This window comes from Protobothrops mucrosquamatus, unplaced genomic scaffold (genome assembly GCF_001527695.2).
Source record: "Protobothrops mucrosquamatus isolate PMUCROS unplaced genomic scaffold, P.Mucros_1.0 scaffold1465, whole genome shotgun sequence".
NCBI lineage: Eukaryota > Metazoa > Chordata > Lepidosauria > Squamata > Viperidae > Protobothrops > Protobothrops mucrosquamatus.
This window is the reverse complement of record NW_015387643.1, coordinates 316,532-332,283: the sequence shown is the minus strand read 5'-3', so window position 1 is coordinate 332,283 and position 15,752 is coordinate 316,532. Positions and strand designations below refer to the sequence as shown.

Sequence of the window (15,752 nt, the reverse complement as noted above, 5' to 3'; positions counted from 1 at the left end):
AAAAAAAATAAAATGAAATTTTTAAAAACTCAAAGACATTCGTTTCTCAAAATTTGATCAGGCTGTAGACCAGGACAGGGAGATTAGTCCCTACAAGGCTTAGCTAATGGGATGCAATTGTCATGTGTGATGAGGTGAGGGAGGGAGATCTCCGCCAGGCGGGATAAAGAAGGGGGGGGGGTGAACTGGGACAGGGCAGTGGAATTCCAGACATTCCCTTTGCTGCTCTCCATTGATGAAGCCTTTTCTCCTTTCCAGGTCAGTGAATAATTTCCTGATGACTGGTCCCAAGGTAAGTGCATTCCCTTTGATCTCCATTCCTAATTTCAAGAAGCACAAATCATCTGGACCTTGTTTCTTTCCTCCTTCCCTGTTTTGATGAAGGTCGGGAGCGTGGCTGGATATTTGCAAGCTAAATTTGACTTGCAAACACAAGAAAACTTTTTCCCGCTTTTTAAAATTCTTGCTCTAAAGAAGAGGACCCCGTGTGATTATTTAATTAAATTGTGGACGGGCCTGTGCCATTAATTCTTCAGTGGCAGTAGGAAAATTGGCTTGTAAACAGTAATACTGAGAGACTCTCAACTGACACATGTTATACACATCCCAGAATCTGGCTACTAAGGGTGTTAATTTAACAGAATAATAATAGAATAATAGAATAGCAGAGTCAGAAGGGACCCTGGAGGTCTTCTAGTCCAACTCCCTGATCAAGCAGGAGATCTCAACTTCTTTATAGTAAAACTGTTCCTACCAAATATATGCCTTGCCACAATAATTAGTGCTCCAGACAATTCAGTGTAAATTATTTTGATTAATGTACACGGAATTTGTTCAAAATCACCAGTTATGTGATGTTTACTGGCTGAATTACTTTGGACTATCAGACGGTTTTTATTTGGCAGCCTACTTCTTTCATATCAGTTCTAATATGCTTTGATTGGTATCTGTACCCCAGTTTAGATCTCTAGCTTCATAAAGCCTCAGGTTCCTGATTTTTCCCTTCATTACATCTTCCTAGACCTAGCAGCATTTTGGCCGGGAAATTCTTCAGAGCCAATACTGTACTGTTAAGATTGTAAAATTCCAGCTCCTCAATGAGATATTTGGTTAAAAATTGTCATCTTTTGAATACATTTTGGTCACTTAATTGTTATTTTTTTAAAAATTCATTACTGCTGATCTCCTTCGAGAAGATGGGAACTCCTCGTCCCACTCCCTGCGTTTTGCCTAAAAATTGTTTTGGAAAAATAGGAAGGTTGATGATTTCACCAATTTACCTAGACCAGGGATGGCGAACCTTTTAGAGACCGAGTGCCCAAACTGCAACCCAAAACCCACTTATTTATCGTCGGGTGCCAGGTGGGCGTGGCACACTGGGTGGGCGTGGCTGTGGTGGTCATGGCAGACTGGGTGGGTGTGGCCAAGGTGGGCGTGATCACCTCAATGTTGCTTGTGGGGAGGGACACCTGTGGGGGCCGGGCAGGGTTGGGGGAAATCCAGGGGGTCTCTGGCAGGTGGGGCGGTGGGCAGGAGGCTCATCCTGCGGGGTGAGGCAAGGCAAGGCGAGGCAGGGCGGGGGTGCCATTGTCACAGGGCAAGGCGAGGCAGGGGCCGGGGCGGCTGCTGCCTGACACCATCGGCCCCTGCACACAGAGGCCAGCGAGCGCATGGGTACTGGGATGCATCCAGCCACGTGGACCTCGGCAAGTTAGCGGGCGGCTGGTTGAAGAGGGACGGTTGCCATCTCCGGGGCATGGCGCGCATGCCTACAGAGAGGGCTCTGAGTGCCGCCTCTGGCACGTGTGCCCTAGGTTCGCCACCACTGACCTAGAAGCTCCTTCTCTGTTCTGACCATCCTCCCCTTGCAGGCATATCTCATCTACTCCAGCAGTGTTGCAGCTGGTGCACAGAGTGGTATTGAGGAATGCAAGTTCCAGTTTGCTTGGGATCGTTGGAACTGTCCTGAGAGAGCTTTGCAACTGTCCAGCCACGGAGGCCTTCGCAGTGGTAAGAAAAATGATGGGGGTGGGGGCTGCTTCCATTAGCTATGTACCAATTATATTGTATTTCTATATATATATTATATTTCTCTGCTGGAATCTGTTAAATAAGCGTTCCTTATGGAATAAGTTGTTGCCTGATATTCTAATGTCCTGCAGGCGTGTGTTTCTTTTAAATTGCAGGTAATCCTATCCCAAGAAGATATTGCTATCGTCCATAGCCATAATCAATTTGTCTACTAGTTAGAAAACAAGAAGACTAGGGCAGAAATAAGTGGACAATCCTCAGACTGGAGAAAAGATCCTTTAGGAAATGAGATTAGTTTTTTTCAAATGTGTTCATGAGCAGTCTGGGGACAGGAGAAAACATGGAGATTGCAGATGGTAGCAAACCATTCTGGGTTAAAAAAAAAATCAATGTGGGATTACAAAGAACTTCAAAAGCTCCTACCCAAGCAGGTGACTTGGCCTCAAAATGGCAAGTACAGTTTACTGTAAGTAAATGAAGCATGTTGAGCTTGGAGACTCAGCAGATAAGAGGATAGTAGTATACATAGCCATTTGTTATATGACACAGATAAAGATGTTTATTCTTTCTCAGTATTAAAATCTCTTTTAACTAGTGAAGTATGAATCAGCAGTGTGCTGCAGTTGCCAAAAAAAAAAAAAGCCAATGTAGTCCTAGGCCAGTGGTGGCGAACCTGCACTCAAAGCCCTCTCTGTGGGCACGCGTGCCATCGCCCCAGTCCTAGGCCTTCAGCTGAGTTTTATAAAACCTTTTTGCTTTAGGCCTCCGCCGCCGTGTGCAAAAAAAAAAAAAAAAGGTTCAATCAATTTCAACTTCTCGCGGGAAAAAAAAAGATCTTGCAAAGTTGGAATTGATTGATTGATTGAACTTTTTAGTCCCATCCAGTCTGCTGTTACCACTGCAGCCACGCCCACCCAATGGGCCACACCCACCCGGCACTCAACGATGCATAAGTGGGTTTTGGGTTGCAGTTTGGGCACTCAGTCTCTAAAAGGTTCGCCCTCACTGTCCTAGGCTATATAAACAGAGGGACAGAATCAAGATAACATGAAGTGTTAGTACCACTTTACAATGCCTTGGTATTGCATCCACTTGGAATACTGCCTCCAGTTTTGCTTGCCTAGATGTTGAGGCTCTAGAAAGAGTACAGAGAAGAGCAACAAGGGCTGGAGGCTAAAACATGAAGAACGGTTGCAGGAATTGGGTCTGTCTAGTCTAGTGAAAAGAAGGACTAGGGATGACATGAGAGCAGTGTTCCAATATTTGAAGGGCTGCCATAGAGAAGAGGGGAGTGTCAATCGATTTTCCAAAGCACCCGAAGGCAGGACAAGAAGCAATGGATGGAAACTAATCAAGGAGAGAACCAACCTAGAGATAAGGAGAACTTTCCTGACAGTGAGGACAATTAAGTGCAGCGGCTTGCCTTCAGAAGTTGTGGGTGCTCCATGACTTGAATTGAATTGAACTGAATATTTGGTCAAATGTCCTTAAACACACAAGGAATTTGTCTCTGGTGCAAAAGCTCTCAGCATATGTGCAAAGCAACAGAACAATTGTAGTCATCATCATAATACTAGATGGGGAGTAAAAAATGGAAGGATAAATAATAATACTGCAGCTCTATTACATGGGTAAATAGTGGAGGTTTTTAAGAAGAGATTGGACAGCCATTTATCTGAAATGCTATAAGGCAGAGATCCCCAACCTTTTGGGCACCAGGGACCGGTTCCGTGGAGAGAGGTTTTTTCACGCTGGAGGGTGCGTGGTTTTGTATGCTGCCTGCATCTCACGGATGGGGCTTTGCTTGTTTATGTGGACCGGTTGCTGGCATGCTGCGGCCCGGTGCCAGTCCACAGACTGGGGGTTGGGGACCCCTGGTGTAAGGTCTCCTACTTGAGCAGGGGGTTGGACTAGAAGATCTCCAAGGACCCTTCCAATTTTGTTATTCTGTAACATTAATTCCATTCAAAGTAAATATTGGACTGAACAAGCACTTGGCTGAAGGAAGCACTGTAATTACAGAATTACAGAACCTAATAAGCATTGGTTACGTTCTGCATAGTTCTACTACTCCAGAGGGTAAGGCCTGTTGAGAACTTTCTTGTCCACTCCTATCAGCTTTCCATAAGCTACTGCCATTTGTCAGGGAAGGAGCTGGCCAGCACTTTTTTCACCTGTTGTCTTCTGACCTAAATTTGCTGATATCTCTTTTTTCTTTTAACAAACTGGGGAAACCAATTACATATGAGCAGACACTTAATGTGGCCACTGATAATTTAGGAATGGTAAGCTACTACTTCTTCTTTCGGGACAAAATTGTGCATGATAAGACAAAATGCCAAAAATACGCTTAAAATATTTTCTTCAGCAGTTCTTTATTAAGCTGCATGAAAGCAGTTTGTGTGCATTAATGCAGGGGTCTTCAAACTTGGCCCTTTTATGACTTGTGGACTTCAACTCCCAGAATCCCTCAGCCAGGCATGCCTGGCTGAGGAATTCTGGGAGTTGAAGTCCACAAATCATAAAAGGGCCAAGTTTGAAGGCCCCTGCATTAATGGGAGCTAGTTCTTTTAAAAAAAAAATTACTGTAAACAACTATTAATACGCCGCTCCCCTCACAGTTTTATATATTTAACAATATATTTCACTGAAAATCACTTTCCTCTCTGTCAAAGGAATCCTGGAGTGGACTTTCAATTGAAAACAAAAGCATCTTATAGATTTACCAGGCTAAAAAAAATAAATCATAGATTCTACTGTTTTCTCCTAAGCTGCAGTTTCTTTGGCTAAGTTGTTGTGTAATTATTTCACAGCTAACCGAGAAACAGCTTTTGTCCATGCAATCAGCTCAGCTGGGGTCATGTACACATTGACACGAAACTGCAGCCTTGGGGACTTTGACAATTGTGGATGTGATGATTCTCGCAATGGACAGTTTGGTAAGAAGTAACCTCAACAGCACATTCCCTCTCTACGAAGGGCTTTTTCTCCACTGGCCTCTTGCCATACTAAACTTCATTCTAAAAAATAGAGGAAAGAGAACAGTGATGTATTTTAAACACACTCAAAAGCCTTTAAAAAAAAATATGTGCGGGCAAAATGTCTCCTATTTGCATAGTTCTATTTATAGCTTTTCTGAGCTCAGGAATCTGAAAGCAGGTGATATTTATATAGCTATGCAGGTATCTTATCCAAGTATCCCCCCACCTTTTCTGGGCTAATGCCCAGTAACCCTAATTCTTTTTTTTTATGCACTAAAGTTGAACCTTTCTTCTGCTATCTATCGGCTTGATTACGCAAAGTATTTCCCAATGTAGGGCAATAAAATTATCAGATGGTTGCTTGGATCAGGAGATGTTCTTAAAACTGATTTTCCTATTGATTGGCATGGAAAAAGCATAAATGGCAGCATCCTTTTGTTTTCTCACAAAAGGAGTTGAAATATGCAGAGGAGGAGGACGAGAACAAATGGGCCAAATTTCACTGAAAGTAGTGTGAAAGTTTCGGAGCTACCTTTCTTAGTTTTCATGCAGACTTAAATTTCTCGGGTAAAATTTCAGACAGTGGGAAACGAAAAATGAGCAAGGAGGTATAAATAGTCAAATTCAAGGTTTGGTAGACAGCGAGGAAGGAAAAGGTAAAAGGACACTCTATTAATGCTTCTCCTTGATGAGAAATGAGAAGAAAAGTAAAAAGAAATAGTTTCATAAAGGTGTAGGAAATTAAAAGACCTGATGATTCCATGCACATTTTTTACAATCTCTGGAATATTATTGTTAGTCTGGTTTACAATAAGATCCTTTGCTGGCTAAAATAAGTTAGTAGAACTGTTTCATGGATTCATCCCTTAAAATTAAAATCTTCTGTACCAAGAAAGCATATGTTCAGCATTGCGTTGCATTTTTTTTAGTTGTTTAGATCAGACATCTAGGTAAGAAGAAAAAGGGAGCGGACTGGAATGGAGCAGCCATGCCACAGTTTGTATGCTATGACAGGGTGCCAATTTATAGCTGGACTAACTAAATAACTAAAAATAATATCTCACACTTTGGGGGGAAAAAAGGGGAGGCCTCTTTGCCAGGATGATTCCCCTCCCTACTGTGACATTTTGTGTAAATGGAGGATGAAGACATAGCCCAGTGGTGGCGAACCTATGGCACACATTCCAGAGGTGGCACTTAGAGCCCTCTCTGTGGGCACATGCACCATGCACCAGAGATGGCAACCGTCCCTCTTCAACCAGCCACCTGCTAACTGGCTGAGGTCCCACCTGGCCGGATGCATCCCAGTACCCATGCGCTTGCTGGCCTCTGTGTGCAGGGGCTGATGGTATCAGGCAGCAGCTGCCCCAGCCCCTGCCTCACCTTTCCCTGTAACAATGGCACCCCCGCCCTGCCTTGCCTTGCCTCACCCCGCAGGACGAGCCTCCTGCCCACTGCCCCACCTGCCAGAGACCCCCTGGATCTCCACCAACCCTGCCCGGCCCCCATAGATGTCCCTTCCCGTGAGCAACATTGAGGTGATCACACCCACATTGGCCACACCCACCCAATCTGCCATGACCACCACAGCCACGCCCATCCAGTGGGCCACACCCACCTGGCACCCGGCAATAAATAAGTGGGTTTTGGGTTGCAGTTTGGGCACTCGATCTCTAAAAGGTTCGCCATCACTGACATAGCCTGTTTTTCTTACATGTGACTGAGTACTCTTAGCAGAACATTGATTCTGGACAAGCCAAAACTTGGCATGGAGGGGATTGGGGTCCAGAAGAATGAACATGTATTCTGAATCCCTTGCCTTGAACTCTGGGCTTCAGCCAGATCTGATGCTGTTCTTAGCACACCCACTGATGTACCCCAATCTAACAGTCGGGTGACACCTTTGTCTCTGCAGGAGGCCAAGGATGGCTGTGGGGAGGCTGCAGTGACAACGTGGGCTTCGGGGAAGCCATTTCCAAGCAGTTTGTGGATGCCCTTGAAACAGGGCAGGATGCCAGAGCAGCAATGAATCTGCATAACAATGAAGCTGGCCGAAAGGTAATCTCATTCCCATATACTGCAAGGAGAAAAGTCAGGAGAAGCAAGGGAGAGTCAGAGTCTTCCGGTGTCTGCTATGGGTAATTTTTTTTATGAAGCGTTTGGCCGCTGAAATAACCATCCGTTCTGTGTTATCGGGGAATTTCAGTTGCTAGAATTGAAGAAAAAGTTAAAAAAAGTTTGGGGTGCTCCTGTATGTGGGAATGATCTTGGGAGGCTGAAGAGTCAGGTAAGAGAGAGCACAGCCTGCAGCTGCAGAGTGGGGGAACAAGGGGCTCAGAACAGACCCTCCCCTAAGTTATCGTTTACAGTGTTTCTCAACCTTGACAATTTTAAGGCATGTGGACTTCAACTCCCAGCATTCCACAGCCAGCATTGCTGGCTGTGGAATGCTGGGAGTTGAAGTCCACATGCCTTAAAATTGTCAAGGTTGAGAAACACTGGTCTATAAAGTATAACAATAGCAGAATTGTACTTTCAAACTTGCAAGATTCTGTCAATATAGTTTTGCAAGAAAATAATTTTAGCCTATCTGTTCGTGTTTCCTGTCTGGTCTACTTTGTAAAGCTGATAATTCCAATGTTATTCTGAATGTCCATTCGATGCAGAAAGGCAATATATACCTGTCAATAATGTTAGGATGTAGATTCGGGCAAGTTGACTCTTGGCTTTGGAAATTCTTTGATTGCGCTGATTGAAGTATGATTTCTAGCTCTGCCAGTCATGAAAGGGGAGTTACTCATCCTAATGCAGGAGTGAGAAACCTTTTTCTTACCAGGTTTGGGGTCACCCAGCAGAAAAGTCAATCAATGTCTGAACTATTGCAATGCTTGAACCAGATTTCTCAAATATATTGTACAGGAGGACACATTTCTCTTTCTCTTCCCTACAACGTCCTGCTTAGAATAGAATAGAGCTGGAAGTGACCTTGGAGGTCTTCTAGTCCAGCCCCTTCTCAAGCAGGAGAACCTATACCATTTCAGACAAGTGACTGTCTAGTCTCTTCTTAAAAATCTCCAGTAATGGAGCGCCCACGATTTCTGGAAGCAAGCTGTTCCACTGGTTAATTGTCCTCACTGTTAGGAAGTTTCTCCTTAATTCCAGGTTGCTTCTCTCTTTGGTCAGTTTCCAACTATTTTTTCTTGTCTTGCCCTCTGGTGCTTTGGAGAATAATTTGACCCCTTCTTCTTTGTGGCAGCTCCTCAAATACTGGAATGCTGCTATCATGTCACCCCTGTTTCCTCTTTTCTGTAGACTAGCCAAATCCAAGTCCTGCAGACGTTCTTGGTACGTTTTAGTCTCCAGGCCTTGGATCATCTTAGTTGCTCTTCTCTGAACTTTTTCCAAAGTCTCAATATCTTTTTTGTAGTATGGTGACCAAAATTGGTTGCAGTATTCCATGTGTGGTCTTACTAGGGTTTTATAAAATGGTGCTAATACTTCACGTGATTTTGATTCTATGCCTCTGTTTATACAACCCAGGTTTGTATTTTCTAGCTTACTAAGCAGCAGGTTGTAGTCTACCTTTCTCTCTTTCTTTGCCACACTGCCGATCCTGTCATTTATTTTATTTTTATTTATTTATTTATTTATTTATTTAATTTTTATCCCGCCCTTCTCCTTAAGTATCATGAAATGGTTCTTCCTTCCATAACCCTCTTATGTTATTTTGTTTACAATGCACAATGTTCTTCAGATTCTATGCCTCTGTTTATACAACCCAGGTTTGTATTAGCTTTTTTGGCTGCTGCTGCACACTGCTGGCTCATATTCAAGTGATCGTCCACTAGGGCTCCAAGGTCCCTCTCACAGTTACTGTTTTTGAGCCAGGTCTCGCCTAACCTGTACTTATACCTTTGATGTTTCCTGCCTAAATGTAAACCTTTGCTTTTCTCCACATTCAAATTAATTTTGTTGGATAGGGCCCATTTTTCAAATTTGTCAAGATCTTTTTGGATCCTGAGCTTGTCTTCTGGGGTGTTGGCTATTCCTGTCAGTTTAATGTCATCTGCAAATTTGATGAGTTCCCCTTCTATTCCCTCATCTAAGTCATTTATGAAGATATTGAAGAGTACTGGGCCTAAGACGGAGCCTTGTGGTAACCCACTGCATACTTCTCTCCATGTGGACTACTCGATGAGTACGGTTTGTCAGCCAGCTACAAATCCATCTGGTGGTGATGTTGTCTATCCCACCTTTTTCTAGCTTACTAAGCAGCAGGTTGTGGTCTACTTTTCTCTCTTTCTTTGCCACAGGGCCGATCCTGTCATTAAGTATCATGAAATGGTTCTTCCTTCCATAACCCTCTTATGTTATTTGGTTTACAATGCACAATGTTCTTCAGAGCAGCTTGCCTCCTTGCATGCATTGATCTCAGGGATCCTATAATAGTGATGGTGTGATGTGGTGTCATCCTTGTCCACACTATGCCATTCTCAGAGCCCTTAACCTGGTACCTGGGATGGGCTTTTGCTCGGCTAACCAGAGTTATAGCAGTTTCCCTGCTGCTTTGGGAAGCATGCAGGAGAAAGAAGTGGCAGATGCTCTTTCCATGTGAAACAGTGCTTGGTCCACCTTGACCTCTTGTTTCTCACTACTCCACTCACCACCGACACCTTCACTAGTGTGTGCAGGTGCTCAACTATTAATGATTGCAATATCTTCAAATGTGCAAGAAAAGGGCTTCAATATAGAGAACATAAAACAGACATTCAGAAAGTGACTATTTTTAAGAAATAAAATGAAACACAGAATTGTCCAACAAAACCTACTTCCTAGTAACATAGCTTGTAGATCAGGGGTGGTCAACCTTGGCTCTCTTATGACTCGTGGACTTCAACTCCCAGAATTCCTGAGCCAGTTAAACTGGCTCAGGAATTCTGGGAATTGAAGTCCACGAGTCATAAAAGAGCCAAGGTTGACTACTCCTGTTGTAGATGATCTGGGAGCCTGTAGCATGGAAGGACTGAAGCTCCATTCAGAAGGGAAGAAGACTTCAGAAACAAACTATTGGATACGGCTAATGGACCACTTCTAGAGCTCAAGCTTTTATTTGTTATTTACAGCAGGGCCAGGCAAACTCAGTATGAGCCTGGTCCCCATTTTGCTGCCATGATTTACGCTCCATTCATCATGCAGTTTTCAAACTGTATACTATCAGTCGGCTGCAAAACAGGGGAAAGCCAAAGAGTCTGAGCAATATCATTATTACTTTTTTAACAGTATTTTTAGGCATATAGTAAAATACCATTTGCAATAACGAGCATGACTATCACTTCCTACCATCAAACTGATTTTTTTCCCCAGAGTTGACATGATAGGAAGGAATAAATACTTGGTGAATCCAAATAATAGCTTTGGAAACTAATCACTGCATTCAGTCCTTCATTGTGTCATGGTTCCGATAGATGAAACCCGTCAAAAGAACCTCAAGGCAAAATTCATCCTTAAAGAAACATTTTATTCAGGAAACAAAGTATCGGCACTACATAGTTGAACCCAAAACTAAATTCCCTTCCCCCCAGATACAAAGTAACATTGCAATTCCCACCCCCATGAAGCAGTCATAAATCACATTCTCCAATTAGCCTGAAGTGCCGGGCTCCCTCTCCAGCTCCTCAGCCCGTCAAAATGTTATCAGTTTGTGTCCTTGAGTTCCCACGGAGCTGCATTATTATTATGGCTAGCTGAGCTTGAGTATTCACCCCATCCCCCCTTCTGCATCTAATTCTTAAACAGAAGAAAAAGCAAGCTGAAAGCAGAGAAAAATGGCGGCAATTTCCCTCAGTTGTCAGAGCGGGAACATCCATTGTCACAGCGTTGACACATTATTTTAATCTGGAGAAAGAAAATAACTTGCTGGTAACATTGTACAAAATCCTGAAATATCTTTCTCGAAGGGATGCCAAACATTTTCTTGTAGCCAGATGTTAAGACAGATTTTAGGAAAAATCTCAATTAAAGTTCTTTGTTGAATAGAAATAAGACATTCTTGTTCCTTAGTTTTGTTGCTTGACCTCTACTCTGTTGTTGCCTTAATCTCTAGGCAGTGAAAGGGACTATGAAGAGAACCTGCAAGTGCCATGGGGTTTCGGGCAGTTGCACCACCCAGACCTGCTGGTTGCAACTCCCCGAGTTTCGAGAAGTGGGGACATACCTGAAGGAGAAATACCACAAAGGATTGAAAGTAGACATACTGAAAGGGGTTGCCAACAGCGCTGCAAGTCGGGGCGCCATAGTGGAAACCTTCAGCTCAATATCCAAAAAGGAGCTTGTCCACTTGGAAGACTCTCCTGACTACTGCTTGGAGAACAAGACTTTGGGCCTCTTGGGCACGGAAGGCCGGGAGTGTCTGAAGAGAGGCAAGGCCCTGAGTAAGTGGGAGAAACGGAGCTGCCAGCGCCTGTGTGGAGACTGTGGGTTGGCTGTGGAGGAACAGCGAGCAGAAATGGTGTCGAGCTGCAACTGCAAATTCCACTGGTGTTGCGCAGTTCGCTGTGAGCAGTGCCGCAAACGTGTCACCAAGTATCACTGTGTACGCAAGGAGAAAGGAGAGCAGCACGGGGGCAATGTGCCCCCACGGAAGCTTAGGAGGAAACAGCCTTAGTGCCGACTCAGCATCCGTTGCTCTTTCACAACGTCTCATATTTTATTCACTTCTACTTTGTTTTCCATATTTAGATCTATCTATGAAAAGGAAGCCTTCGCCTATCTAGTCTTTAACCCCACTTTGGAGAACCCACTGGAAGAGGTTTGCAGATGTTCCAGAAAAGATGAACGTAGCCCCAAGGTGATAGACCAGACATGTCAAACACAAGGCCCAGGGGCCGGATGCGGCCCGCGAAGTGGTTTCATGTGGCCCGCGAAGCCATCCTGGAAACAGTGAGGGAATGGCCCCCGCTGCCTTGGCCCTGGCCCAGGCCGGCCGGGAGCCAATGTACAATTTTGTGGTGGCCATCTTGGCACTTGCCCCAGTGGACCATGCCTTGGCACTTGCTCCAGTCCCACCCCCTTCTGCCAGAGACCCTCAGATCTGTCCCATTCCTGCCCAGGCCCCCCATAGGCACCCTTGACGCGAATGATATAGAACTGGCCACACCCACGCAGTAGGCCACACCCGCTCCATCCACGCCCACCCATTAGGCTGCACCCACTCTGGCCACACACACACCCCAGGGCAACCACAATGCTGATGCGGCCCTCAGTGAAATTGAGTTTGACACCCCTGTGATAGACTGTTACGGAATGAGTTCGGCTTCAAAGTCAAAGGGAGAAGCTGAAAGAATTTTGCCTCTGATTCTGTTGGGAGGGGATTTAGATATTCCTCTCCTTGCAGACTCTGTGGCAGCTGAAGGTACGTATCAAATGAAATCCATAGGCATTTGCCGTTCCCTGATCAAAAGATGCAAATTGACTGAACCAAAATAAAAACAACCAACCCACCTTGTCTGAAAATACACTCCTGAAAACTGTCTGAATCAGCTCAATTATTATTTTTTAATCACCATATCGAAGAATGAAAGTAGGGTATTTTGAATTGTTGGCAGGAGTTCTTGAGCCGTTCTGTTGACAGCTAGGTAAACTAGAGAGCCAGTTTGATATAGTGGTGAAGACATCATGCTAGAAACCAAGAGGCCATGAGTTCTAGTCTTGTCTGAGTCAACAGTTGGATGATCTCGGGTGAATTTTTTTTCTCTCAACCCTCGGAAGGAGCAAACCACTTCTGAAAAGTCTTGCCAAGAAAGTCTCCAACAATTGGACAATGACGGAAAAGAATAAAAAAAAACCTAGAGTAATATATTTTCAAAGGCTTTCTGTGTTAATATCAAATTTCCATCTGTTGCAGATTTGTTGACCAAGTTTGAAAAGGCCAACATACAAAGTAGTTACTCCCAACTACAACCATTGTTTACAGAAAGGGAATCCAGCCATGTATCCTTGTTTAACCTCTCAAGGACAGTCTGTTTTGATACTTCCTACCAGACTGGAATGCCACGTCGTGCTTATAGTCAGAAATATTCTCAGATTTGCAAATCCAAATCTGATACTTTAAAATAGTTTCCCTTCCTGCATAGAGCTTTGTTTTGGCATCTTACCCCTATTATTGAGCGAGCAAATTAGAGCTCTAGAGTGAATTAAATACTTTTTATTTGGGATACCTGACTGGGGTAAGAGGCACGTTAGGAGAGACAGTGTTGTTGAATTATGAAATTATCCTATTTATAAATAATACGCTAGCCTATGTTAGGAGGGAAAGGGAAGGAAAAAGCTGCCAAAATGGAATATAATTTTAAGGAAAACTTGCCATATTTTTAGATGAAAAAATATTTGTGAGGGGACATACCGTGTCCTAATTTCAGACAAAAATCTATTCAGAACCTTTCCATGTGATGGGTTGAAATTTGTCACACATTTGATGCTCATTTGATGGTTCCAGTAGTTACTGAACTTAAGAAGACAGACAACCATGTCTTCTATTTGTAATCCTTCTAAGTCTTTGAACCTCCCTCCCTCCCTTCTCTTTACAGGGAATATTTATGAGAGGAGCAAACACCATACTCAAGATTTCATTTGGTTGAGTTCACACAACATACTTTACCAGATTTAATAAAGACATAGCAGATGATCCACATAGCTGCTAAATTGGCCAGAATCATCTTGAAATTGTTTCATGGGTTAGCTTCCATGAATCAAGCCCATATGCTCACTTTATCTTTCAAATTTTGTGTCAGCTCAGTATTCAAGAACCAGATTAAGTACATTGCGTGAAAGCATCTTCTGTCAGTGAAAGATAGAAGTTGCTTTCACAGAAGCAGCAACTATACTTGATCCTCTGACTTTTGATTACTACCAATAGCATCTGTGGTGGAGGATGGGTGGGGTTAACATCTGCAAGAAGGTAGCTGCAGTGTCATGATCCAAACCCTGCCCTTTTTGTACACCTGTATGAAAGAGGCTGAGCTTGGAATGTGAGAATACACTCATCATCTTGCAGGGCATTGATGCCCCCCCCATGTTGCTAATTATTAGCAGATGCAGATCATTGATTCTGATCCACTTGCAAAAAGACACAACAAACCCGTGTGACGAGGGCTGCCCCAAACAATGTCACAGTAGGAGGAAGATACTACTACATTACTGAGACTGTGTTGGGACTATCAGAAGTTTCACTTAAAGTGCTTTTGTTTCAGGTCACTGGAAAATGAGGAAAGAACAGAACGAGGAAAAACTTAACAGGACATTTGCCAGACAGACAAATTAATAGAGGGGAGATTGGCTGAACAGAATTCCACCCAAATAAATGGCAAAACATGATGCAATTTTTCAATTGTTAGTTAAGATTTGGTGTATATTCCCTATGATAAGAACTCAAAGAATTTTACTTGAAAATTTTTTCCCCTTCCTGGTAGAGATTCTAGGCTTTGGGGGGGGCTTCTCTTTGATCATCAACAGTGCAGTGCAGTGTAAATAAGGGTTTTAGAGACTCCAGCTGGAAAATGTCAAGGTGCCATTTGACCTTTTTAATCAGCTGCTGTCTCAAATATTCTGATTTAGTAATCCCATGACTCCCTCTCTCGTGCTTCTTCAGGATACCTTGAACATGAGCTAGTGATTTGCTTGGATTTTCCTGAAAATTCTCAGCTAATTCTTGGCTTCTGCGTAGGAACAATGTTCCTAGCATTGCGCTGTAAATACCAATATTAAGAATACACTTTGCAGTCATGAAACTGAGAGCAAGTATTGTAAACAATAGTGTGTTGTTGATTTAAAAGGTGTGCATTATCACTGGCCATATTTGAGTTGAACCATGTAGGTACTTATTTCATTTAAGTGCTGTGTTGGAACATTACCGGCATCTATACTGGCTTGTAAGCAGCATGGGGGTCTTACTCTCTATGTTGAACCCCAATCTTACATCAGAGCTTTTATTGGAAAACTGGACACCTAGATTGATATTCTATGTCCAATCCCATTGTTTCAGAATGAAATCCTCACCATGAAAACTTAATAATAATTATAATAATAATAAAGTTGGAAGGGACCTTGGAGGTCATCGAGTCCAACCTCCTGCTCAGGCAGGAAACCCTATACCATTTCAGACAAATGGCTGTCCAGTTTCTTCTTAAAAACTTCCAGTGTTGGAGCATTCACCACTTCTGGAGGCAGGTTGTTCCGCTGGTTAATTGTTCTAACTGTCAGGAAGTTTCTCCTTAGTTCTAGGTTGCTTCTCTCCTTGATTAGTTTCCATCCATTGCTTCTTGTCCTGCCTTCAGGCGCCTTGGAGAATAGCTTGACTCCCTCTTCTTTGTGGCAGCCCCTGAGATATTGGAACACTGCTATCATGTCCCCCCTCGTCCTTCTCTTCATTAAACTAGACATACCCAATTCCAGCAACCGTCCCTTATATGTTTTAGCCTCCAGTCCCCTAATCATCTTTGTTGGTCTTCTCTGTATTCTTTCTAAAGTCTCAACATCTTTTTTACATCATGGTGACCAAAACTGGATCCTCCCTCTTCCATGGCACAGAAAATTAAGATATATAAAAAAAACTAAGCACTTTGAAGTTTTATTGCACAGTTAACTGTGGGGCAATACATTATTATTTGCTCTTGTATTTTCTTTGCTGGACTTCATAAAATAACTACAACCACGGATGACAGATCTTTACACTCCACCTGTACT

At 43.3% G+C, this 15,752-nt stretch overlaps 1 protein-coding gene across 1 annotated transcript; it reads left to right on the top strand.

The window, feature by feature from the left end:
• The first annotated feature begins 262 nt into the window (after positions 1–262).
• On the top strand, positions 263–11,676 carry WNT8B (Wnt family member 8B). The gene is made up of 5 exons (XM_015822107.1): positions 263–292; positions 1,872–2,010; positions 4,845–4,970; positions 6,928–7,070; positions 11,116–11,676. The coding sequence occupies exons 1-5, from the start codon at positions 278–280 to the stop codon at positions 11,674–11,676; spliced, it is 984 nt and encodes a 327-aa protein (XP_015677593.1). The 5' UTR covers positions 263–277.
• The last annotated feature ends 4,076 nt before the right edge of the window (positions 11,677–15,752 follow it).

Excerpts from the sequence above, each read along its gene's own strand:
- WNT8B (XM_015822107.1), top strand. Across the intron at positions 4,971-6,927 it reads TTCTCGCAATGGACAGTTTG|GAGGCCAAGGATGGCTGTGG; the intron begins GTAAGAAGTAAC and ends TTGTCTCTGCAG. Across the intron at positions 7,071-11,115 it reads ACAATGAAGCTGGCCGAAAG|GCAGTGAAAGGGACTATGAA; the intron begins GTAATCTCATTC and ends CTTAATCTCTAG.